This window comes from Thamnophis sirtalis, unplaced genomic scaffold (genome assembly GCF_051295495.1).
Source record: "Thamnophis sirtalis isolate CommonGarterSnake01/CBP01778 unplaced genomic scaffold, rThaSir2_p1.2 scaffold_4, whole genome shotgun sequence".
In the NCBI taxonomy this organism is placed as follows: Eukaryota; Metazoa; Chordata; class Lepidosauria; order Squamata; family Natricidae; genus Thamnophis; species Thamnophis sirtalis.
In genome coordinates, this window is record NW_028261384.1 from 9,211,308 (window position 1) to 9,237,052 (window position 25,745).

General features: G+C 44.4%; 1 protein-coding gene across 1 annotated transcript in view; it reads right to left on the reverse strand.

The window, feature by feature from the left end:
* Positions 1-25,745, reverse strand: part of XYLB (xylulokinase) — a 158,861-nt gene that overhangs the window by 118,959 nt on the left and 14,157 nt on the right. Inside the window, exons 4-8 of the mRNA XM_087712447.1 lie at positions 16,679-16,759; positions 10,162-10,248; positions 6,483-6,611; positions 4,396-4,461; positions 386-458 (exon numbers count right to left, since the gene is read on the reverse strand). Of these exons, the coding sequence (XP_087568573.1) occupies positions 386-458; positions 4,396-4,461; positions 6,483-6,611; positions 10,162-10,248; positions 16,679-16,759 (436 nt within the window). The remainder of the gene's footprint in view (positions 1-385; positions 459-4,395; positions 4,462-6,482; positions 6,612-10,161; positions 10,249-16,678; positions 16,760-25,745) is intronic.

The following is a 25,745-nucleotide window of genomic DNA, read 5'->3' on the forward strand; positions in this document are numbered from 1 at the left end:
ATTTATGACAGTTGCAGGGTCATGTGATCACTTTTTGGGACCTCTTGACGAGCAAAGTCAATGGGGAAGCTAGATTCACTTAACAACCGTGTTACTAATTTAACAGCCGCAATGATTCACTTAACAAATGGGGCAAGAAAAGCTGTAAAATGGGGCAAAACTCACTTAACAAATTTCTCACTCACTTAGCAACATAAATTTTGGGCTCAATTGTGGTCGTAAGTTGAGGGCTACCTGTATAAAGAGACTACTTTATCTTTCAACGACTCTCACCATTTTTGAGTGGCCTCCGTTCACCAAAAAAAAGAGGACATCCCACTGTGTCTATTCTCTCCTATAAGTCAGTGTGGGGTTGAACCTGTTAGAAAGGGTGCGTGTCACTTACCATCGCTGTAATCTATGGGAGCATAGGCACCTAGGAATAGAGAGGCTGCAAAGTTGCTCACCAAGGAAATTCTCTGCAGAAAAGAAAAAGAAGTAAACAAACAAACAAGCAAGCAAGCAAATAATCACATGACATTATTTCTCTTTCACAAGCAATTCAAAGCAGAGTGCTTTGGAACTCCCATTGAGTTCAGCAAGCATTTAAAATATTATGTTCAGAAAGAGCATCTTTGAGGGCTTAATTGTCGCAAGATCTTGCTTTGATTTTTTTTGAGAGTTGCAAAAGACTAAGCTACCAGAAATCAATCAATCAATCTCTCTCTCTCTCTCTCTTTCTCTCTCTCTCTTTCCCTCCCTCCCTCCCTCTCTCTCTCTCTCCCCCTTACAGGCACAAACCCATGGATTTGAAAAAAAATTTGAAAAGAAAATCTTTAAGAGGTTGTTGTAATGGGAAAAAAAATAGGAGGAGGAAGAAGTATTACATATACTCAATGCCTGGAGTTACTTATAAAGTAATAAAGGCTGGATAAAGATCAAGTAAATAAATAAATAACAATTAGCTTTTCTCCTCTACATTGTTTTATGCTGGGAGGAAAGAAATTGGAGTCTAGCTATATTCATGGCATCTGTCATAAAAAGGACGAAGAAGCAAGAAGGCCAGAAAAATAGCTTCTGTTAGTTGAAGTCATCTAAGAACAGAAGCGACTAGAGTCTTATGCTACAGCTGGGTTTACAAACTGTGCTACACCATGCAGTAAACCCTGATTTATTCCCCTAGTTATAGACAGCCTTCTCAGAATCAAAATACTGTGCTGAAATGTATCGTCTCAGTCATTTGCTGAGATAAGCAGCTATACTGTAATGGATTATTCACAACAGCAATAGCTATAACACTTAGACTTATATACCACTTCATAATGCTTTACAGCCCTCTCTAAGCGGTTTACAGTCAGCATATTGCCAAGGTTCCAAATAGCATCCAAAATTAAATCAGAGTCCAAGGCACAGGATTCCTCGACGTTCCAATTTATTAAGAGAGCCATGTTGGCACATCTGAGAAAACCTGAATCTAAAGGCTTCCCGGTTTTCCCCACCCAGTTGAAAGTTCAAGATCTTGGCCCCATATCCACAAGTCCATTACGTGGTCCAATCTTGCACTACCATGCTGGATGGTTCCATTCATCCATCCAGTTCTGGCCAGGTGCAGAGGTGCAAAGGCAAAGGATGACCTTGGCTTTCGAGAAATAATTTTGTTATGGCTACAAGAGATCTTATATAATACAATAGAATAGCAGAGTTGGAAGGGACCTTGAAGGTCTTTTAGTCCAATTCACTGCCTAGGCAGGAAATCCTATACTGTTCCAGGCAAATGGCTATCCAACATCTTCTTAAAGACTTCCATTGTTGGGGCATTCACAACTTCTGGAGGCAACTTCTGTTCCACTGATTGATTGTTCTCACTGTCAGGAAATTTCTCCTCAGTTCTAAGTTGCTTCTCTCCTTGATTAGTTTCCACCCATTGCTTCTTGTTCTACCCTCAGGTGCCTTGGAGAATAGTTTGACCCCCTCTTCTTTATGGCAACCCCTGAGATATTGGAACACTGCTATTATGTCTCCCCTAGTTCTTCTTTTCATTAAACTAGACATACCCAGTTACCCAGTTCCTACAACCGTTCTTCATATTTTAGCCTCCAGTCCCCTAATCCTCTTTGTTGCTTTTCTCTTCACTCTTTCTAGAGTCTCCACATCTTTTCTACATTGTGGTGATCAAAACTGAATGCAGTATTCCAAGTGTGGCCATACCAAGGCATTATAAAGTGGTATTAACACTTCACGTGATTTTGATTCTATCCCTCTGTTTATGTAGCCTAAAAACTGTGCTGGCTTTTTTGGCAACTGCTGCACACTGCTGGCTCATATTTAAATGGTTGTCCAATAGGACTCCAAGATCCCTCTCACAGTTAGTACTATTGAGCAAAGTATCACCTATACTCTACCTGTGCATTTCGTTTTTCTTGCCTAAATGTAGAACCTTACTTTTTTCACCATTGAATTTCATTTTGTTAGATAGTGCCCAATGTTCAAGTTTGTCAAAATCCTTCTGTATCTTAAGCCTGTCTTCTGGAGTGTTGGCTATTCCTGCCAGCTTGTTGTCATCTGCAAATTTGATGAATTCCCCATTTATTCCCTCATCCAAATCATTGATGAAGATGTTGAAGAGTATTGGGCCTAAAACAGAGCCTTGGGGTACTCCACTGCATATTTCCCTCCATGTAAATGCAGTTCCATTGAGGACTACATGTTGAGTGCGGTTGGTCAGCCAGTTATGAATCCATCTGGTGGTGATGCTGTCCAACCCACATTCTTCTACTTTATCTAGTAGTAGGTTATGGTCTACCTTATCAAATGCCTTACTGAAGTCTAAGTAAACTATATCAACGGCATTCCTCTGGTCCACTAATTTTGTCACTTTGTCAAAGAATGCAGTAAGATTAGTCTGGCATGATCTGTTTTTGACAAACCCATGTTGGCTTTTGGCTATTACTTTGTTTACTTCTAGGTGTTCGCTAATTCGTTGCTTGATTATCTTTTCCAGAATCTTTCCTGGTATTAAGGTCAGGCTGATAGCTTCCTGGATCTATTTTTTTTTCCCTTTTTTGAAGATGGGAACCACATCAGCTCTTTTCCAGTCCTCTGGCAGTTCCCCGGTGCTCCAGGATCTCTGAAAGATATAGCTCAGTGGTTCTGAGATCTCGTCTGCCAGTTCCTTCAGAACCCTGGGATGTAATCCGTCCAGTCCTGGTGATTTGAACTCGTCTAGGGTAGACAGGTGCTCACTTACCATTTTCTTCCCTATTTCTATTTGTGTTCCTAATCTGATTTTTGTGGTGCTGTTTTTGATAGGTTGGACTGTTTTATCCCTTTGTGTAAAGCCAGATGCAAAACATGAGTTAAATAGTTCTGCTTTCTCCCTGTTGCTTGTCACCTTCTTGCCACTTTCTCCCAGCAATGGACCAATTTTTTCCTTAACTTCTTGTTTGTAACCTGTTGGCGTTGCCTTGGATGGTTTCCAAGAAGAGGGCTGGAGGAATTTCTGGAGTGATCGAGCTACATGTAGCCCTCGACCACAATAGGACCCCAAATTTCTGTTGCTAAGCAAGACAGTCATTAACTGGATGGGTGGAAGCTGCCAACGTGGCAGTGGAAGATTGGGCCATGTGATGGACTTGTGGGTTTGGAGCAAGATCTTGAACTTTCAACTGGGTGAGGAAAACCTGGAAGCTTTCAGATTTGGGTTTTCCCAGATGTGCCAACATGGCTCTCTTAATCAATTGGAATTTTGAGCAATACTTTGCCTTGGACTCTGATTTACTTTTGGATGCTGACACCTACTACATTCCCTCACACCTGCCCATTTAATTAATTAATAAAATAATACAGGCTCCAGCTCTTAAGATACCAGCAAAAGGAGTGGCATTTGTATCATTTTTGTCCTTTGCCCCTTTCCCTTACCCTCCGCGAACACCATGCCTGAGACCTCATGCATTTTGAAAGTCACCCTTGATCAAAGGCCAATGCAGAATGGAAGGAATTTTCTTTGTTCTTTGCAATGCATTTTGAAATTGCATTGCAAGAGACAACAAAACTTTAAAAAAAAAAAAAAAAGAGGGGGCAGGAATAAATCCATCATTTTATAATCCCCATCCCTAATCTTCCCCCATTCTCTACAGGAGAAGGAATTAGATCTAGAATTGCATTTCTGGTGTGAGAGCACGCCCTCTGTTAACAAAATAGCTAATATTAAGCATCCAGATTAATGGGATGCTGTATCAGCAGCCACTTTTACTAAACCTTCTTGGATAGATCTCTTTTCTGTTTAACGAGGGGCCTTTTGTTGCCATATTTATGCTAATGTAATTTGTACAAGCATTGTGATAAGTTCCCCTTGCAAACCGTAATAAAACCTAAATTAGTTATGATTCCCAATAAACGAGAAGAAGATTAGCAAACCTCAGTTTGTGAGTAGACTTCAGGATCCCGGCTGTAAATCTTCGCTATCTGGTTTCCTGTAAAACGCTGAGAAAGGACAGGCTACCAATATTTAGGAACACAAATTGTAAATGGAGTCAATAATAATTAACTCAGCATAATGAGTTCAGGGCATCACCCCCTGGATATTTTAATTTATTAAAGGCATAACAGCAGCTGCTATTCAGATGCAACAGGCATAAAACAGATGATAATGCTTTGACAGGTAAATGTTTAAAAAGGTATCTGAAAAACAGGTTTTCCTATAATATGTATTTCAGAAACAATAAATCAAGTAATCTTTCTGGACGTTTAGGCAAGATTTCAAAAATGTTCAGGAATGGTTTGTTCATATGTGCAACAAGAATGTGTTCATACCTGGAATAGCAGGTGCAAATTATTTTGGGAGATGGGGGGAAGAGTTGCTGCCTAGAGCCGCATATGGAGCCGCATATGGCTCTTTCATCCTTCTGCTGCGGCTCCGTCGCCAGTCAGTGCCACAATTTTGGGAGGAGTTTCTGGTTGGGGCGGGGAAGCACGGTGCGCCAGGAAAAGACTCTCATGTAAGGGGCGGGCTTTCCGGTCAGCTCCAAAATTGATAGGGCTTTTGGTTAGGGAAGGCAGTGGAAAAAGGATGCCATGCTAGGAGGAGACTCTATGGTGGGGGAACCGGACTTCCGGTCGGCTCCAGAATTGAACAAGGGGCTTCCGGGTGGGACCTTTGTGGCTCTTTGAGTGTTTATGGTTGCTGACCCCTGGCCTAGACAATGTCCATTAAATGACATTTGAGTCCCGGGGGGTGGGGGTGGGGTGGAGATGGGGGTCTCAGAAGGGATCCTCCATAGTTTGCAGGAGCATAAAAGTAGGGGGGGAGAGATACTTTCAGACTTGCAATATTCTGTTATTATAACCTATACAATAACAGTGAACGGGGCAAGCGGCCAGAAGGGATGAGGGGCGACTGGGCAGATGTGGGCGGGGCCAACCAGGGGTGGCTTTTACCGGTTCGGCGAACTGATTCAAACCGTCCCTACCGTTTCATCTGAACCCTTGGGATTGCCAGTTTGCCTGCTTTGCTGAACTTCTTGCTCTGATTATTGTTTGGCTAACTTGTCTTATCGGACTGCTGGCCCTGGTTGCTCTGTGGCTAACCTTGATCACTGGACTACTCGCAGCCAGAGGCTTCTGAAGGTGCATGCAAAAGCTTTGCTTCAGAACTTGTATGTGGGAACGTTTGGGGGGGCACAATTGGAGCAATAAAGCGGAGTTAGATCTATAGTCTGGTTGTGTTACTTTCACGCCACGCCTTGAGTCATCACACAGTGTGTGCGCTGGCCCACCACTCACATGGCCCAGTTGCAAATAGGCTTTGGCCCAGTATTGGGCACCCTTGCTTTGTGGGAACAACCCTGGAAAGGAAGTCTTAGACCAGTGATGGCTAATCTTTTCGTCAAGGCGTGCCAAAAGCAGGGGGAGTGAGCGCATGATTGTGTGCCCACACCCATAATGCAATGTCCTCCTCCCATGCATACGTGCACACACACACCCTACGCGCATTCATGCAGGCCTCACTGAAGTCTCTGGACTTCCAGGAAGCTCTTTGGGCCACTTTTTCCCCTCCGCTGGCTTCAGGGAAGCCTCCTGAAGCCTCCGGAGGGAGAAAAACGGCCCAACAGGCAAACTGGGAGTTTGGGAACAGACTTCCGGGTTACCTGTTGGGCTGTTTTTCTCCCTCTGGAGGCTTCAGGAGGCTTCCCTGAATCCTCCAGGGGGTGAAAAACAGCCCAATGCGCAAGCCAGAAGTTCAGGAACTAACTTCCGGTTGTGCGTTGGGCGGTTTTTTGCCCTCTGGAGGCTTCAGGGGAGTCTCCGGAGGGAGAAAAATGCCCCCAAATCAAGGCTGAAAATCAGCGCTGGAGCCGACAGGGCAACACCTCACAGGCTCTCAGAAATGGCTCCGTGTGCCACCTGTGGCAGATGTGCCATAGGTTCGCCATCACGGTCTTAGACAATGTTCACATTAGACCTTCTTGGTTACCCTCCCTACTGTCTTCTCCCACGGCTCTCACCTCATAAGCTCGGGAGCCAGTGATGTCGGCTAATTTCTGAGCCCCTCCGACCTTTTCTTCCAGAGAGTTACACTGGGCAGCCGTGCTGGAGTCCATCCAGACTGGACTGTTGCTGACAGAAAAGCAATCCTGTTGGAAACAAGGAAGAGACAGCAGAACAGCCAACGAAGTCAAGAGTTGCCAGTTGGTTTACGACAATACAGGTGGTACTCAAGTCACCGTTGCAATTGAGCCCAACATTTCTGTTGCTAAGCAAGATGGTTGTTAAGTGAGTTGTGCCCCAGTTTACGACCTTTTTCTTTTTGTTTTACCACACTTGTTAAGCAAATCACTGTCATGAAGTGAATCATGCAGTTGTTAAGTGAATCTGGCTTCCCCCATTATCTTTGCTTGTCGGAAGCTGGCTAGGAACGATACAAATGGTGATTTCATAAACCTGGGACACTGCAACCATTGTAAATACAATGCCAGTTGCCAAGCCACAAATTTGGATTATGTGACCACGGGGATGCTGCAATGGTCATAAGTAGGGGTGAAATTCAGCAGGTTCTGAAAGGTTCTGGAAAACCAGTAGCGGAAATTTTGAGTAGTTCAGAGAACCGGCAAAAATAAATTTTGCAATATCCTTCCCCCAGAGTGGGGAGGGAATGGGGATTTTTCAGTATCCTTGCCCTGGAGTGGGGAGGAAATGGGGATTTTAGAGGATCCTTCTCCCAGAAGTGGGGCGGGAATGGGGATTTTGCAGTATCCTTCCCCTGGAGTGTGGAGGGAATGAAAATTTTGCAGTATCCTTCCCCCAGGAGTGGGGAGGGAATGGGGATTTTGCAGTATCCTTCCCCTGCCATGCCCACCAAGCCACACCCACCAAGCCATGCCACGCCCACCAAGCCACACCCACAGCACCAGTAGTAAAAAAAAAATGAATTCCACCACTGGTCATAAGTGTGAAAACCAGACATAAGTCGGTTTTTTTCAATGCCAGTGAAACAGTCAAACAGTCACTTTAAAAAAGTTTCCGCATTTGCAGAGCGACAGAGGTAGAAGATGTGACTGACATCCTATTTGATTGTTGCCTGTATAAGGGGGTGAGAAACAGGTACCTTGGTCTATATATCAAATGAATGAATCCCATTTGGATCCTCATATCAAAAACAACTTCCCTTATGTGCGGCCAGAATCTGAAAGTAACATTAAGACAGCACAATACTTAAGCAAAATGGCTTGGTTGAAATCTGCCTTTCCACACTGGAAAGTAAGACTGTTACAAAGATGCAGAGAAAATATTTTAGCAAGGAAAAACAAGTCATTGTTTTACCACATTAACCATTACTTTGGGACATTCAAGTCACAGTAAAACTTACTGCAGGCTACATCTAAGCTGTGTAAGAAGCCACAGTATGTTTCTGATGGTGTCTCTAATTGTATTAAGCGACCCAGGTAGAGTGCATTTTCAATATAGGTAGTGCTCAACTTACAAACACAATTGGGTCCGATCCTGTTTTTTTTAAGAAAACTGAAATATTTTTCTTTTTAAAAAAATGTCAAAGCAATTCCAATTTAAAAGCATGCTCCAGAAGAATTGGTTTAAAATAAATTTAAAAAGCCAACAAAATCATAAACTCAGCAGGAAGAACATTTTGAAGAGATGCAGTGACTAAGGGCTCTAAATCACTGCAAGCAAAATCCGTAACTGTCAACAATCTTTCTGAAATATTCCTTGAAAATATTAAAAATAGTATACAAGAATCATTTCACTTCAAACATTCTGGGATTATTTTGACCTACTATTATTTCTTTTGGTTTGACCATATTATTTTAAATTTTTTTATTTGTTAAATTTAATGTTAACATTTTTAATGCTTTTGTATCTATGCTCTTATATTATTAGCGTATTTTTGGAGTATAAGATGCACCTTTTTCCAACGAAAAAGAGAGTGAAAATCTGGGTGCGTCTTATACACTGAATACAGCATTTTTGGCCTTCTGAAACCCTGCCCCCTTCACAAAAATGGCTGTACATAGCCTTTAGGAGGCTTCCAGAGTGCTGCTGGGGGCTGGGGAGGGTAAAATGACTGAAAAAAGGGCCATTTTTTGCTCACTCCCCCCCCCCTGCCCAGCCCCCAGGAGCACTCTACAAGCCTCCTAAAGACTATGCATGCCCCCTTTTTTTGACAAAAACAGGTCATTTTTGGGGAGTCTGCAGAGTGCAAAAACTTTTTTTTAATTTGCCTTTTCAAAACCTTGGTGCGTCTTATACTCCAGAAAATACGGTATAAGCCGCTCAATGTTACTCAAAACTGTTATGACAAGTGGCATATTAAACAAACAAACAAACAAAAAATTGCTGAGTAAATTTGACTCAGAGTCTCTTAATCTCAGCTTTACCCTCTTTTTTTTTTAAATCTATGTGTCTGAAATGTAAGTCTGCAAAAACCTATTATTCACATTAAAAGGACAAGTTAGATCAACTAATTAGGCCAGGGGTCGGCAACCCACGGCTCTGGAGCCACATGTGGTTCCTTGATCCCTCTGCTGCAGCTCCCTGTCACCAGTCGGCTCCACAATCGATAGGGCTTTCAGTTAGGACAGGTAGAGGAAAACGGACGCCATGCTAGGAGGAAACTCTATGGGGGAATTAGGGGCGGGGGGCAGTGTGTGTGAGAGAACAGGACTTCCGGTCGGCAGAGGAAAAAGGACGCCAGACTAGGAGGAGACTCTATGGTGGGGAAACTGGACTTCCAGCTGGCTCCAGAATTGAATGGGGGGCTTCCAGCTAGGACCTTTGTGTTTAAGGCTGCCGACCCCTGATCTTGGCCATTGGCTAAGAGGAAGTTACTGGCCCAAAGACACAAAGTTTGCGAAGCAGCTCCTCATGTGACCACAACTAATTGATGAACTTTTTTGCAGTCATCATTAAGCAGACGTGTGTAATTAATACCGGGGCCAATAAATGAACCCATTTCAGCCAATGCGTTTTTGTTTTGTTTTTTGGGGTTTTTTTTGCCACAAAGTAAATGCTGATTTCTGGAGAAATAATAATGCCGAAAATCACAGTCGTGTGACCACGCAATGCTGCAAACGGCCATAAATGTGAGTCAGTTGCCAAATGTCCAGAATACAGTCTCGTGACTGCATGTGTATGGGGGAGGTGGGTAGGCGGGAGTGTGGATGGACATTAGAATTTCAAAACTGGGTTGTAAATAACTCTGGGGAGGTCCTTCTTAACTCTGAACGGTTGCTAAGAAACAGGTCGTAAGTCGAGGAGTAACTGCCAACCCCTGAATTAAGCCTACCACAGAAGAGTACAAAAAAAACCCCACTAAGTGAAAGTCGAAAACAATCTCTGACCCTATGTGGAATTTTGCAGAAATGGCATCCTTAACTCAATCCAGAACTTGGTAGAAAAATGAAATCAGTATGTCACCATTTTATTTTATGAAAGCAAGACACAATCAATCTCTCTTGCTCTTTTCTTCCTTAAAGACTAAATAAATGTGGGATGTATCACATGGTCTATGTAAAGGAAAATCCATCACCTTGTGATGTAGTATCAGCTGCATTTGTTCCTAGGCAGGAAAACTATAAAGCATCTTCTACGGTTTTCTAAGATCAATCAGTGTTAAGGTCATTGAAAAAGAACAACTTCTAGCTTCCCCGAAAAACCTCTGGAGACGGTTACCTTCAGTGATTGATGTAAAGGAAGAACAGGTGATAAATTTTGCAAAACAGAGCTTCCTCCTTCTTTCCAATAGACACTTCCATGTTGCTGTTAAGTTAGGAAAAATAGAGAAAGAAGGTTGATGCTATGATTCCCATTAAATGGTGACAAATGTGCATACCACCAGCGCTGAATAATGCCAGCAAAGGTGAGATTAAAACAATTATTTACTGCTGAAAGAAAAGGCTTTTCCTAAAATTTTCTTTTTGGTTTCCTTCTATAATTATATGCTAGGATCAACATATCTTTTAGAAAACTATAAACCATTCTGGTAGACAGGCAGATAATGGGTAACAATAGATGACAGAAAAATGATAGGAAGGTAGACATACTGTGGTTCACCTGGAATGGTTTGAGTGTGTAGTCTCACACACAGAGAGACATAATATGTTATATCCACACACATACCAAATCTCTCAACTTAGAAGGAGAAAAGAAAGGAGGGAAGGAAGGAAGGAAGGAGGGAAGGAAGGAGGGAAGGAGAGAAGGAGGGAAGGGGAAGGAGGGAGGGAAGGAAGAGGAGTAGGAGAAGAAACGAGGGAAGGAAAGAGGGAGGGAGGGAAGAAGAAGTAGGACCGTTGTAAGATAAGATGGATCTATGGGATGATAAAAAAAGCAATCTTCAAGTATATTGTCAACAGTAGGGAAAAATTGTTATAAATACATATTATTAATAACAGTTATGAGATCATATAATTGTGAATGTATATATGAAATTGATAAAATAAAATAAAATAAATTATATATATATATATATATATATATATATATATATATATATATATATATATATATATATATATATATATATATATATATATAATTTATTTTATTTTATTTTATCAATTTCATATATACATTCACAATTATATGATCTCATAACTGTTATATATACTGTTATATATATATACTGTTATATATATATATATATATAAAACAAATCTCTCAACTTAAACAAAAATAAAAAATAAATTTTAAAAAACCCCAACAAAATTCTATTGCTTAGAAAACAGAAACGGTAATCATAACCCCAGATTCTAAAGTGTATTTTTCTGCTCAGAGGTGGGAATTAAAGGAATAACAAATTAACTTTCCACTTCAAAAATAGCCATGCAACGTATTTTAAAGGACCCACATTATGCAGAGAAGTCCTAATCTGTATTGACCAATCAACCCCTCATCATGGTAGCAGGCAAGGAACAGATAAAGGAAGTGTCACCAAGTGAGGAGGATGAGAAGTTGGAGAGGTAGCAGGGCTTGAAGGAGGAAGTAGAGAGAACGTGGAAAGTCAAGAAAGACTCCAACAGATCCCAGGAAGGAAGCACAGAAGAGTTCAGGATTAGGAACAGCTAAGATCCTGCACAGAAAGCTCAAACTGGGGTGTTGGTTCTTACCTGATACGCCCCTTCTCTGGGCAGGTGGAGACAGTGGTCATGCATGGGTTAACTCAGCCAGTAACCAATAGAACTGAGTCTATCAAAGCGATGTCATCGTCTCTGAGGAGTGTCCTCCTGCTTTCTTGACGGATAGGTAGACTGTTGTGCGCTATTCGATTGCTCTCAATCTCTTGATGCTCCAGTATTTCTCCCGGATGTCCCTCTGGGAACTAGGCCAGAGCCTGAAAGGGTGGGGATGGCCGCTGTCTCCCCCTGCCCAGAGAAGGGACGTATTAGGTAAGAACTAATGCCCCATTCTCCAAAGTTGGTGGAGACAGCGGCCATGCATGGGACGTACCAAAGCTAGGCCTGACCCCGGGTGGGAATGAGACTGGGCTAGGAACTTGAAGAGGGAAGAACTTGTTGAAGGACCCGCCGTCCGAATGCCGCATCCGGTGAAGCGTATCTATCCACCTTATAATGGCGGATAAAGGGGGTAGGAGTAGTCCAGGTGGCCGCCTTGCAGATCTCCTCCACCAAGGCCTGGCTTGTCCACGCAGCCGACGTAGCCGCACTGCGCGTAGAATGTGCCGTGATGTTGGATGGAGGAGTGAGGTGATGTGCCAGGTAAGCTCTTGAAACGGCAGATTGGATCCAGGGCCCAACCATAGATGGAGAAGCTTTTAGCCCCTAATTTGTGGGATGGAAAGACACAAAGAGAGCTTCGGTGCGCCTGAAGACGGCCATCTTGGCAATATAGATCTTAAGAGCACGTCGCGCGTCTATCCTGTGCCATTTGCGTTCAAGTCTGTGAGAAGGATTAGGGCAGAAATTTGGAAGAGTGGGATCCAGAGATCGATGAAAGACCGAATTTACCTTTGGAACAAAGGTGGGATCAAGGCAAAGGACCACACAGTCCAGATGAAATACACACAGGTAAGATCGAATGGAAAGGGCCACCAGTTCCAAGACGCAACGTGCCGACGTGATGGCAACCAGAAAGGTTGTCTTCAGTGTAAGATGATGCAATGAGGCGGACCTGAGAGGTTCGAAGGACGGTTCAGTGAGAAAGTCAAGGACCCTGGCTAGATTCCATGAGGGGAAACTGTGTATGACAGGAGGACAGAGATTAGATGTGCCCTTAATGAAACGGTGGAGGATGCAAGGAAAGAGGCTCATCCTGGTGAAGTGAGAGAACCGAAGAGAGAGCCGACACTTGTCGCCATAGGGTGTTTGGCGAGAGCCCCTTATCAAGCCCCTGTTGCAAGAACTCCAAAACCTGGGGGACCGAAGCCTCCAGGGGGGTGGCATCTCAAGAGTGGCACCATGTAATGAAGGTCTGCCACGTTGCTTCATAGATCCTGTTAGTGGCTGGGCGGTGAGAAGCCTGAATAGTCCGAATTATAGTCTCAGAAAGGTTAGCTGCCCTCAAGACTGCCCGGTCAGCCTCCATGCAGTTAGGTGAAGCCAGGAGAAGTCGGGATGGTGAATGGACCCCTGATGAAGAAGGGACATTATCATTGGAACACGCCATGCGGGGCCCACTGAGATTGACCAGGTCCTCATACCAGGGTCGGAGCGACCAATGGGGGGCAATTAGGATGAGTTTGGCCTCTTCCTCTATCATTTTCTGAATCACCCTCTGTATCAGGGGGAAGGCATACAGGAGACCATGAGGCCACCTGCACCTTAAGGCATCCGTCCTTTCCGCACCTAGTGCCGTGTAACGAGACAGGTACGTGGGCAGCTGCCTGTTAGATGCCGTTGCGACTAGATCTAGCACCGGAGTCCCGTACCTGAACGACAGCTGTCTGAAGATGTGACGGTTCAGGCTCTACTCCACAGGGTCGATTATTGTCAGTGCCTCAGATGTGTTCAGCGTAGAGAGAGAGAAGATTGGCTTCCACACAGATCCCTAGGTGAAAGGCAGACTCCATGAGAGATACCACCCTCGTCCCCCCCTTGGCGGTTGATATGCATCTTGGTCGTTGTGTTATCCGTCCAAATCAACATGCATTGAGAAGTGAGGTATGGAAATGAAGGAGAGCCAGATGGATGGCTCTCAACTCTAGCCAATTCATACTGTGGGAAAGGTCAGAATCGGACCAGAGACCCTGAGCCACTTGATCTTCCAGGTGAGCGCCCCATCCCAATAAGCTTGTATCCGTCGTGACTACGAGACGTGGAGGTTCCCTGAAGAGGGCCCCTTGAGAAATGGCTGGGGAGATCCACCAGTCCAGATTGGATTACCTCTGGAGTCAACCTGACTTTCACTAGGAAACAGCTGCTGTTGGTTTTCTGGAATGGCAGAAGAAACCACTGAAGGCAGCGCCTGTGGAGCCACGCCCAAGGAACGATGGAGAAGCACGAGACCATCTTCCCCAGCAATTGAGACAGCTGGAGAAGAGGGTCAAGCTGTCTCCATCGCACCTCATTGGCAAGGTCTCTGAGGCTGATCTGGCGTTCCTGAGACAGGAAGACCTTCCCCTGAGAAGAATCGATGAGGGCTCCCAAGTGCACCAGATGTGAGGTGGGGACAAGGTGACTCTTCTCCTGATTCATGGAGAATCCCACCTCCTGAAGCACCTGTAAGGTGTACTGGAGATCCTGAAGAGCCTGGTTGCATGACCTGACAACAGGAGAATGTCGCCCAGGTAGCACATGATCCGAATGGGTCTGGCTCGCAAGTGGGCTGCTACGACTGACAGGAGCTTGGGAGGGTCCGATACTGAATAGACAAAGCGGAGGAACCATCGATGCTGCTTGTGAATGGGCACATGGAGGTAAGCCTCCGTGAGGTCTACTGATGTGAGGAGATCGTGTTTGCGCACACTCTCCAGGATTGACAGGAGAGAGTGCATTTTGAATCTCCTGTACCTGATGAATCGATTTAGAAATTTGAGATCGAGGATTGCTCTCCAGCCCCCCCAAAGACTTTGGTATGATAAAGAGACAAGAGTAAAACCTCCGTCCTACCTGGCCTGGAGACACAGGTTGAATGGCCCAAATGTGGAACAGATGATGGATGGCTTGCTCTACTAGGAACCTCTTTTGAGGATCCCGAGAGATTGGGCACATGACAAAATGGTTCGGAGGGCTGGAGCACAAGTCCAAGAGAAGGCCGAATCTGTGGACCTGACCCATGCGTTGTTGATGTCATCCCAACGATCCGCGAAGGTTGCCAGACGTCTCCCGATCAGGAGATCCTCCAGGTAGTCACTTCTGCCTTTTATAGGGGCGATTGGTATTATCCTTGAATGACTTTCTGGGCTGGAATCTCTGGAATCTCTGTCTGATCTGTTGGAGAAGGAGGGGCCCTGTCTGAGAGGAGCCTGACGTTGCGGACGGCGGTTGGAGGAACCCCTGTCCTGTCCATGAAAGGGTGATAAAAGGACTGATTCCGACCCTCCTTCTTCTTAGTGGCAGGTTGCAGGACTTTCCGCTTATCCTTGGACTCTACTAGGTGGCGCAGTGGTTAAATGCAGCACTGCAGGCTACTGCTAGATCAGCAGGTCAGCGGTTCAAATCTCACCGGCTCAGGGTTGACTCAGCCTTCCATCCTTCCGAGGTGGGTAAAATGAGGGCCCAGATTGTTGGGGGCAATATGCTGACTCTCTGTAAACCGCTTAGAGAGGCCTGAAAGGCCTATGAAGCGGTATATAAGTCTACTGCTATTGCTATTGCTATCTACTAGTAGAGGTTCCAAGGGAGGACCAAAGAGAAGGAAGGAAGAATAGGGAGAGGAGGCCAGTCTCCATTTGGCTCCGGCCTCCACCTGCCACTGCTTCAGCCAGAGGAGTGGTGATAGAGGATGCTCAAAGCTATGGCTTTGGTCGTGAAACGGGCCGCGTCTAAGGAGGCATCTGCGGTGTATTCTAGGGCTGCCTTCAATTTGTTAATGTCCCTGCGAGCCCTAGAATCCCTGGCCGGAAGTCTCCCTTGAAGTTGTCTTAGCCATAAGAGGGCAGAGCGACTAAAGAAAGAAGCAGAGATCATCCTCCGAATCAGAAGACAGGTCAGGAGGAGGACTAGGCTGAACAGGCATCTGGGACTGAAACAGAGGGGATTCCGTGGGTTTGGTCTTGCCCCTGGCCTTTTTGGGAGGAGCCTGAGTGGCATTGCCTTCTTCCTGCGAAGGTGGCTTGGCCGTGGTCCCGTGACTAGACCCGTGAGTCTTGGAAGAGGGCTCAGTGGGGGGAGCCTCCGGGGCAGGTCTGCGTCTATGGGTCCCGGATGAAGGAGACTCGGTGGTGGGAGCAGTGTCCAGGGTAGTTGGAGGGACTTATGGCTCATGGGCAGGAGCGGAAGCCATGGCTTGTATTCACAACTTTGTTGTCCTGAAGGGGAGAAGCCAATTAAAACATATTAAAGTAGCCAATTCAGCAATTTTGAGTTAAGTTGAGGAGAGAGCAATTACCACAGCCAGTTCCAATCACTTTGGTAGACTCAGTTCTATTGGTTACTGGCTGAGTTAACCCATGCATGACCGCTGTCTCCACTAACTTTGGAGAACCCAGGGCCTCTGGTAGAGGAAGCAGAGGAAGAAGACATACAACACTGGGAGGGAGGGAGGGAGGGAGGGAAAGAAGGGGGAGGGAGGAAGATGGAAGGGAGGGAGGGAGATGGAAGGGAGGGAGGAAGATGGAAGGAAGGGAGGGAGGAAGATAGAAGGGAGGAAGATGAAAGGGAGGGAGGGAGGGAAGGAGGGAGGGAGGAAGATGGAAGGGAGGGAGGAAGGAAGATGGAAGGGAGGAAGATGGAAGGGAGGGAGGGAAGGAGGGAGGGAGGAAGATGGAAGGGAGGAAGATGGAAGGGAGGGAGGGAAGGAGGGAGGAAGATGGAAGGGAGGGAGGAAGATGGAAGGGAGGGAGGGAAGGAGGGAGGGAGGAAAGAAGAGAGGGAGGGAGGAAGATGGGAGGGAAAAGGTAGGAGGGAAGAAGGAAGGAAAGATGGGAGGGAGGGAGCGAGGGAAGAAGGAATGAACGAAGATAAAAGGGAGGGAGAGAGGGATTGTGGGATTGAGGGAGGGAGGATTTAAACTGAGGCCAACATACTGAGGCCAAAGCATCTGTTTTCCATCATTGCCCTTCCTTTTAACCAACCTGTCCAGCTCCAGACAAAGCTTTTACAGTGGAGAAATTAAAGCCTGCGGACTTCATCTTTTCCAAAATCAGATCCAGGGCCTAGAAGAAGAAAAAGAAAAACATTGCGGAGTAATTTCTGTATTCTTGGAAATCTCACACGTCTCAGGGATAAAAAGAAAAGAGATGCCAGGGGCACCCATGAGGGGTTTTTAGAAAAAATTGACATGGAGGTCAGAAACATCCCATTGAAGCTCTGCCCCCTTTTCCACAAGCTTCACAGCTGTTTTTCATAACAAAGACGCCCCACACACCCCACATAAGACCCTGGATGGGGGAGGCTGCAGTTGTGTAAACTCCTCTGTCCTATGAGTTGCACCAGTTGCCAGGTGGCTTCTGAGGACATTTCAAGATCATCATCAGTGATGCCCTTTCGTGGTTCAGAACCAGACTTCTCTGTGGAACCGTATCTCTTTCTTCCTCTTTGCTTCTTCATGCTATTAGCTCTAACAATGCATGTGTCCTCCAGGTCCCATCAGGGCAGTTATGGGGTCTTCTGGGACCTTGGAGACATGCCATGGTGGTAACCATGTCTTCCCTGGGAGATAGCATCCACCCCAAGCAATTATTTCCTGCCTGCCTGCCTCCTTCCCTTCCTTCCTCCCTCCCTCCCTCCCTCCTCTTCCTTCCTTCTTCCTTCCTCCTGCTCATTTCCTTCTTTCTTTCTTCCTTCGCTCTCTTCCTCCTTCCCTCCCTTCTTTTCTTTCCCTTCCTTCCTTCTTCCTTTCTTCTTCCTCCCTCCATCTTGTTTCCTTCTTCCCTCCCTCCTTTTCCTTCCCTTCCTTCTCCCTCCCTCCCTTCTTGTTGCTTCACTTCCTCCCTCCTCCTCCTTCCCTTCCTTCCTCCTCTTCCTTCCTTCCTCCCTCCTTCTCTTGTTTCCTCCTTCCCTCCCTCCTTCTCTTGCTTCCTCCCTCCTTTTCCTTCACTTCCTTCCTCCTCTTCCTTCCTCCTCTTCCTTCCTTCTTCCTCCCTCCCTCCTTCTCTTGCTTCCCTTCCTCCCACCATCTCGCTTCCATTCTTCTTCCCTCCTATTCCTTCCTCCCTCCTCTCCCTTCCTTCCTCCTCCCTCCCTTATTCTCTTGCTTCCCTTCCTTCTTCCCTCCTTCCCCTTTTTCCTCCCTCCTTCTCTTGCTTCCCTTCCTCTCCCCCCTCCCTTCTTCCTCCCTCCCTCTCTCCTTCTCTTCCTTTCTCCCTCTCTCCTTCTCTTGCTTCCCTTCCTTTCTCCCTCCCTCCCTCTCTCCTTCTCCTGCTTCCCTTCCTTTCTCCCTCCCTCCCTTTCTCCTTCTCTTGCTTCCCTTCCTCTCTCCCCCCCTTTTCCACTTTTAAGACTTGTGATTTTCAAAAGCCAAAATTCCCCATCCTCCCATTCTTTGACTCAAAGTCCACGGGTATTGAAGTTGCCAAGGTTTGACATCCCAGGACGAGAGTCCCAAATTTATGGCCATACCAGAATAAGCCAGAAGTTCTATTATGAGCCCTGTGACAGGACACTCTGCAATCCACCCTGATATTGCAATATTGTTCTTAGTGCTGTCTTCCCTAATATAGCCATAGATCTTGAGGTTTTTCTTGTTCTTGGACACATTTTGCCTCCTTGCTCCATTGGCTCGAATAGTGCATAATCACTTGGACTAAAACAGCTTGTAACTTGAACAAATAAACACTGAAATAAATCAGCCAGCGCTGGTGGGAGGAAGGAGAAGCAGCTTTATCCTCAAACAGCCCCAGGATCCTTCTAGGTTAGGCCAATCTCCCCAGTCGGCCATATTGTTTCACCACAGGGTGGACAAAAACGCTTTGCAGTGTCACCCAACACCTTTGCTCTTCTCTTTCTATAAGTACAGGTGGTCCTTGACTTACGACCACAATTGAGCCCAAAATTTCTGTTGTTAAGTGAGTTAAATGAATTTTGCCCCAATTTACGGCCTTTCTTGTCAGACGTGTTAACGTGAACTACTGCAGTTGTTAAGTTTAGTAACATGGCCGTTAAGTGAATTCCCAATGTCAGAAGTTCGCAAAAGGGGATGACCCCAGGGGACAGAGCCACGGTCATAAATACGAGTCACTTGCCAAGTGTCAGAATTTTGGTCATATAGCCATGGGGATGCCGCAATGGTTGCAGATGTGAAAAGCGTTCAGGAGTCACTTTTTTCAGCGCCATTGTAACTTTGAAGAGTCGCTAAATAAGGACCACCTGTATGAGGACCAATCCTTCCTTTTCCTTCCCCAGACTTTGCTCACCTAAAAGCAGAGCCAGTTTTCTGGAAGTCTGGATCTGGCTGAGCGAGCGGGATGCCACACAAGATGGAAAAGCTATGGTTAAATGGCTTGGGACCAGGTGGTCTGAGAGACCGTCTCTTGCCGGTCAAATCTACCCACCAGGGGTGCGTTCCAGTTTCTTCTACTGCTGGTTCACTCAGGGACGCGCTTTGCGCGCACACGCTTATACTACATGCGCATGTAGCAAAAAAAACAAGATGGCAGCATCTACTGTTGCAGCAGATTGTGGTTTGTAATCTACTTAAGAAAGAGCAGGACTTGAGACCACGAAAGTGAGAGAAACAGGTTTATTGGATGCATCGAGTTCAGCATGTTCACACACCAACATCTGAACTGTCCGGGCTACGCCCAGGGCAGTGATTTTATACCTTTAATCAAACTTCGTCAATCAGAAGGCGTTTTAAGAGGCGTATTCATACAAAACGTATCAAAAACAGGAAAGCTGATTTCGTACCAACAGTTTTCTGCAACTTCTCTGTTCTATCTCTCCCCCACGTCTGGCTTCCTGTGCCCCTCCTTTTCAGAGTCTTGCCACACTGTTCAGCCCTATTTGTAATACTTATGAGGAAGTTGGAGAGAAGAGTTCACTGCAGCTAAAAGTCAACTTTGGGACTCCAGGGCACTAGAATAAAAGCCAAACTAAAATGAATGTATAAGGTCCATTCTATTAAGACCACCTAACCTGGCCAGCCATTGGTGGGTGCATGCTGCATCACTACAGCGCCGCTGATAGAAGCAGTTTGGTGGCAGTTTGGTGGCATGGAAGGCCGAGTTACGACCTACTCAGCCAAACTGGGCCGAACTGATAGAAACCCACCTCTGTACCCAACCCATCAGAGCAGGGAGGCAGGGAATGCTGCGTTTGCCATCCCCAAGGGAGATACACCTGGTAGGACCCAGAAGGACCTTCTTTGTGGTGGCTTCCTCTCTCTGGAACATCAATTCCCCCGGAGATCAGAACGCCCCCCCCCTCTCTCTAGCACTCTTCTGGAAGGCGCTGAAGACCTGGTTCTCCCAGCAGGCGTGAGAGACACAGAGCGGGATGGAACCCATTAAATGCCTCGTGTGCTCTGCTGAGGCGGGGTGGGTGGGAGTGATTTTGTTATATTGTACTAATTTGTATTAATTTATCTGATTCATGGTCTTATATTCTGTAAGCTGCCTTGAGTCGCCATGGGCGAATAGGCAGAATAAAAAAATAAATAAATACATCTAGAAAGAGTGCAGAGATCAACAAAGATGATTAGGGGACTGGAGACTAAAACATATGAGGAACGGTTGCAGGAACTGGGTATGTCTAGTTTAATGAAAAGAAGGACTAGGGGAGACATGATAGCAGTCTTCCAATATCTCAGGAGTTGCCACAAAGAAGAGGGAGTCAAACTATTCTCCAAGGCATCTGAGGGTAGAACAAGAAGCGATGGGTGGAAACTAATCAAGGAGAGAAGCAACTTAGAACTGAGGAGAAATTTCCTGACAGTTAGAACAATTAATCAGTGGAACAACTTGCCTCCAGAAGTTGTGAATGCCCCAACACTGGAAGTCTTTAAGAAGATGTTGGATAGCCATTTGTCTGAAATGGTATAGGGTTTCCTGCCTAGACAGGGGATTGGACTAGAAGACCTCCAAGGTCCCTTCCAACCCTGCTATTCTATGAATGAATGAATGAATGAATGAATGAATGAATGAATGAATGAAAGAAAGAAAGAAAGAAAGAAAGAAAGAAAGAAAGAAAGAAAGAAAGAAAGAAAGAAAGAAAGAAAGAATGCCAAGGTAAAACTCGTTCCCACAGCCACGCAACCTTTGAAAGCAAGTGCTGGTGGAGAAAAGTAACCACGCTAACATCTGTACCCTTCAGCTGCAGAGATTTATAAAGGCCCGTGGCAACAATTCAACCATCTGTCGGACAACACCAAGTGCGGCCAACAGCAAATCAGCGAGATGGATTTGCACCGGTGGAGCCGTGGAGCCAAGGGGAGAATGTACATTTTTATTTATTTGGCGGGGGGGGGAGGGGATAGAGAGAAGCGTATCAGAAAATATTTCTCTTAGGGCTTTCTTCTTTTTTTTTTTTGCCCTTGCATTGTACAAATGCTCAATTGTGAGTTTCGCCTTCATTTGAAATATTTTCATTTCAAAGAAAGGCGATACAAAAGGAATTTCAACCTATAAAAGGGATAGAAAGGAATGTAATTGAAGCGGTCCCCCACTTACAACAGTTCAGTTAGTGACCACTCAGTTACAATGGTACTGAAAAAAGATACTTATGACCATTTTTCACACTGCAAGTATTCCCCCTGGTCATTTGATCAAAATTCATATGCTTGGCAACTGGTTCATATTTATGACAGCTGCAGTGTCCTGGGGGGGTCATGGGATCCCTTTTTGGAACCTTCTGACAAGCGGAGTCTACGAGGAAGCGAGATTCACTTAACAACGGTTTTATTCATTTAACAATTGCAGTTATTCACTTACAAAATGGGCAAGAAAAGTCGCGAAATGGAGCAAAACTCAACAGATTTCTAACTTAGCAACATAAATGTTGGGCTCAGTTGTGGTCGTACGTTGAGGACTACCTGTACAGGTGGTCCTCATTTAATGACCTCTGGTTCAGCGACAGCACCATGGTGCTAAGCACAGCACTCCTGCAGTCACGTAATCTCTCTTTGGGTGCTAGGCAACCAGTTTGCACTTTACAACAGTTGCTGAGTCCAGTTACACATGGTTGTAAGTGTGAAAAATAGTCCTAAGACACTTTTTCAGTGCCATTGCAACTGCAAATGGTCACTAAACAAACTATTGTAAATCATTATTTTTCCCCACTTATTTTTTCCCCCTAAATATTGTTATAAAAGGTTTCCCCCGACTCTAGGGGGCAGTGATCATCTCCGTTTCTAAGTCAAAGAACCAGCGTTGTCTGAAGATGTTTCCGTGGTCTTGTGGCTGGCATGACTAAACACCGAAGGCGCATGGAAGGCTGTTTCCTTCCCACCAAAGGTGGCTCCTATTTTTCTACTTGCATTTTTTACGTGCTTTCAAACTGCTAGGTTGGCAGAAGCTGGGACAAGTAGCGGGAGCTCACTCCGTTACACGGTGCTAGGGATTCGAACTGCTGATCTTTCTGATCGACAAGCTCAGTGTCTTAGCCACTGAGCCACCGCATCCCTATTGGAGATTGGAAGATATGTAGTCTTTGCACATTTCTGGGATACATTTTTCGTAATTTGTTTTGGAATGGAGTGCAAGTAGTCATTGATTTATGGCCACAGACACTAAATATTGTCTTACTTGAAAACAGTTGACAGAATAAGCTCTAGACCAGTGATGGCGAACCTATGACACGCGTGTCAGTGCTGACACGCGTAGCCATTTGGGGTGACACGCACAGGATTTCATGCGATTCATCCTCGGCTCCTGCATGGCCGCCGAGGATGAAAGAATCTGTGCTGGAGGAACGGGGGGGGGGAACGTGTGATCTCCCCCGCCCACACTCACTTACTGTATCGCCGCCGCCCCTTTCTGAGCGCAGGGGCTGCTGGTAAGGCGTGCGTGCCGTGCGCACACACGTCATCAGCGCGGCGAGGGAGGACCCTCAGGAGAGGAGCGCGGGAACAGTGATTAGAACAGTGTGCGCCTCTCTCCAGTCAGGCCGGCACAGAGAGTCTACTCCTGTACTGGGACTGTCGGTTACGACCGCACCACAGCAGGGAACAGCGGAATGCCAACGGGAACTATGAGTGCCATTAGCAGCCCTCGCGTCACTAGGAATATTCATAGCAGGGGCGGGCTGGAGCGGCATGTTGATGAGGACGTGGAGCTGGAAGCAGCCGACTCCACAGCCCTGGTTCACGGCACCCCAAACAAGTTCAATAATATCAAGGGCAACATATGAAATCGACTGATGAACAAAGAAGTTACTAAGCAGGTATGTTAAATAATTTGTTTTTGGTTTATTAAATACAATTATATATTGCAATTATACATTTTTGTAGTTTAAACCAGTGTTTTTCAACCTTTTTTGTGCAAAGGCACACTTTTTTCATGAAAAAAATCACGAGGCACACCACCATTAGAAAATGTTAAAAAAATTTAACTCTGTGCCTATATTGACTATATATAAAGTGTTTTTCCCACGGCACACCTTACACTATGTCACGGCACACTAGTGTGCCGCGGCACAGTGGTTGAAAAACACTGGTTTAAACTATAAATTGCGCAAAATTATGTTTTTGTCAAAGTGACACGCAACGCGAGTTATGCTCGATTTTTTGCTGATTTTTGACACACCACGCCAAAAAGGTTGCCCATCACTGCTCTAGACTCATATCTGCTCACAAAAATGCTTTGAGCCCTGTGAGGATCTCTTTCTGGGCTCTCTTCTTTAAAACTTCCAGTGTTGGGGCATTCACAACTTCTGAAGGCAAGCTGTTCCACTGATTAATTGTTCTAACTGTCAGGAAATTTCTCCTTGGTTCTTTTTTTTTTTTAATAAAATTTTTATTTTCAAACAAACATAAACGCACAAAACATAAAACATAAAAACCTCTTCAACTGCCTACAGTGTGTCGACTGGTTACAAAGTCTTTCTGCGTCCTTTCCATAGTCATCACTTGAGCTTTATCAAAAATCGCATATTGTCAAATCAAATATCTTTGTATACAATATTATTATACTTCATTTGTTTGATTATCACTATTGTTTCTCCATTTTAAACAAGGTATTCTAAATATGTATCCATTTATATTATAATGATTCATTATATCATCTTCAATATATCCAATAATAAAGAATTTTTATATCCTATTCTCAGTCATTCTATTATTTTAGCATTGATAACATTCTCTAATAATTTTCAATTCCATGTTTTTTCCATTATTAGTATCATCAATATAATATACATGTATACAAATTGTTATAATTGTTAAACATCCATTAAGCATAGCTATTATTACATCCTTTTTATATGAAACATATTAAATTTGAAGTAAACTTATATTATGGCATTTCATTACATCATCCTGAAATCATCCAATGATATTACATCTTTATATTCTATTCTATGTAGAATTATTTATCTTTTATAAAAAAAAAGTTTTTAAACATGATCTCCATCATCCTCACTTAGTTTGTATAAAATTTCATATTATCAATCTAGTATATATAAATGCTTTATTATCATTATTGATCATTTATTTGACCATAGCTATTATTACTTTGTCTTATACATAGTACTCAAAATTTAACTACATTTAACTAAATTTTATTGTGACATTTCATTTCATCATCCTGAATCCTTCCAGAAATAGTGCAGTCCAATATCTCTTGCCATTTGTAGAATCTGTATTCTAAGTGTTTTCTTGATAAGTCTTATGGGGACTTCTCTTGACAATTTGTTATTCATTGCATATCTTATAAAAATTCGAAACCCTCTATCTGTTCCTTTCATCAGCTTGACTTTTGTTATCACTGGTGCTTCTGCCAAAATTACTCTCATTATTTCTGCCAAATTTTCTCTGTTCTTCATCTATATTTTGACATCTGAGATAGAGTTCCAGTTCATCGATCTCTCCTTTCCGTATTTCGCAATTATCATTTCCCTCCATTCTCGATTTGCTGTCAGTGTCAGCAATTTTCTTAACACTTTCATGTGTCTCTGTAGTTTTTTGAACTCTGTCCTCAAATTTCATCGTTGTTTTATAAGTATTCTCAACTCTTCCCTCCATACTTTCTGTATTTTGATCTATAATTTCAAGTCTCTTTTCAATTCTCTCTGTGATTATTAAGATTTTTTGAATTTCTAGCATAATTCTTTGCAATGTTAGTCCCTTTTCTTCTTCATATTGGGCCATTTTTCCAGGTTATAAACATTGCCACTAAAACATCCAAGGCTTTTGCTAGGTTTCAAACAAATTCAGTAAAGTTTTTCAAGTCAAAGCTTTCTCTTTCCTTCAAAGAAACACCTGTATAAACAAGACGTTTTCCACTGACCCTTTCCGTACACAAAGCCAATAGCTTTGTATTATCAGATGTTGCCAAGCCTCTAGCCTCTAGATGGTAGTGTTACATCCTTTCCTTCTGTTTTTGCCTCTCTTTCCAAGCTCCAAACTCCGGAAGAAAAGAAAAAAATGTTTAAAGATTACGATCCGGCCGAGCCTTGCGAGGAAAGAAACTTTTAATCCACAAATACAAAAAATGGAAAAAGTATAAAGAAGGGGAAAAAAAGACCAGTTCAGTTTAAAAGTAAGAGGCATTTGTAAAAAGTCCATTCACAGAAAACAAACAAAATTAAAGTGAAAAAGATAACACAATAGTTTTAAACCAGGGTTAATTTGCCCCTTGCTTCCTTGTGTCTTCAATTTTATTTTAACTCTAAGTCTTTTGGGTTTTCTCTTCTCTAATAATAAGGATTTTTCTCACCATTTCGACACACTGTCTCTCCTATTCTGCTTCCGTTTCAGGGGTCTGTCCCTACCTTCTGCAGCCATTTTGGCTGCTTCTCTTGTAGCCAACAAAAAGAGCTTTTTCCTGGATTGATCAGAGGCTTTGCTATGCCCCAGAGATCAGCAGGACGTGTCCTTCTCTATCACCGTTCCTTCAGAACGGTTTAGATCCAAAAGGATCATCCAGCAACAGAGATATCGACAGCAATCCTGGAGCCCCAAGATTGCATGTCGTGTCGTAGCGACATCAGGCACCGCCTCTCCTCCTTAGTTCTAAGTTGCTTCTCTCTTTCGTTAATTTCCGTTGC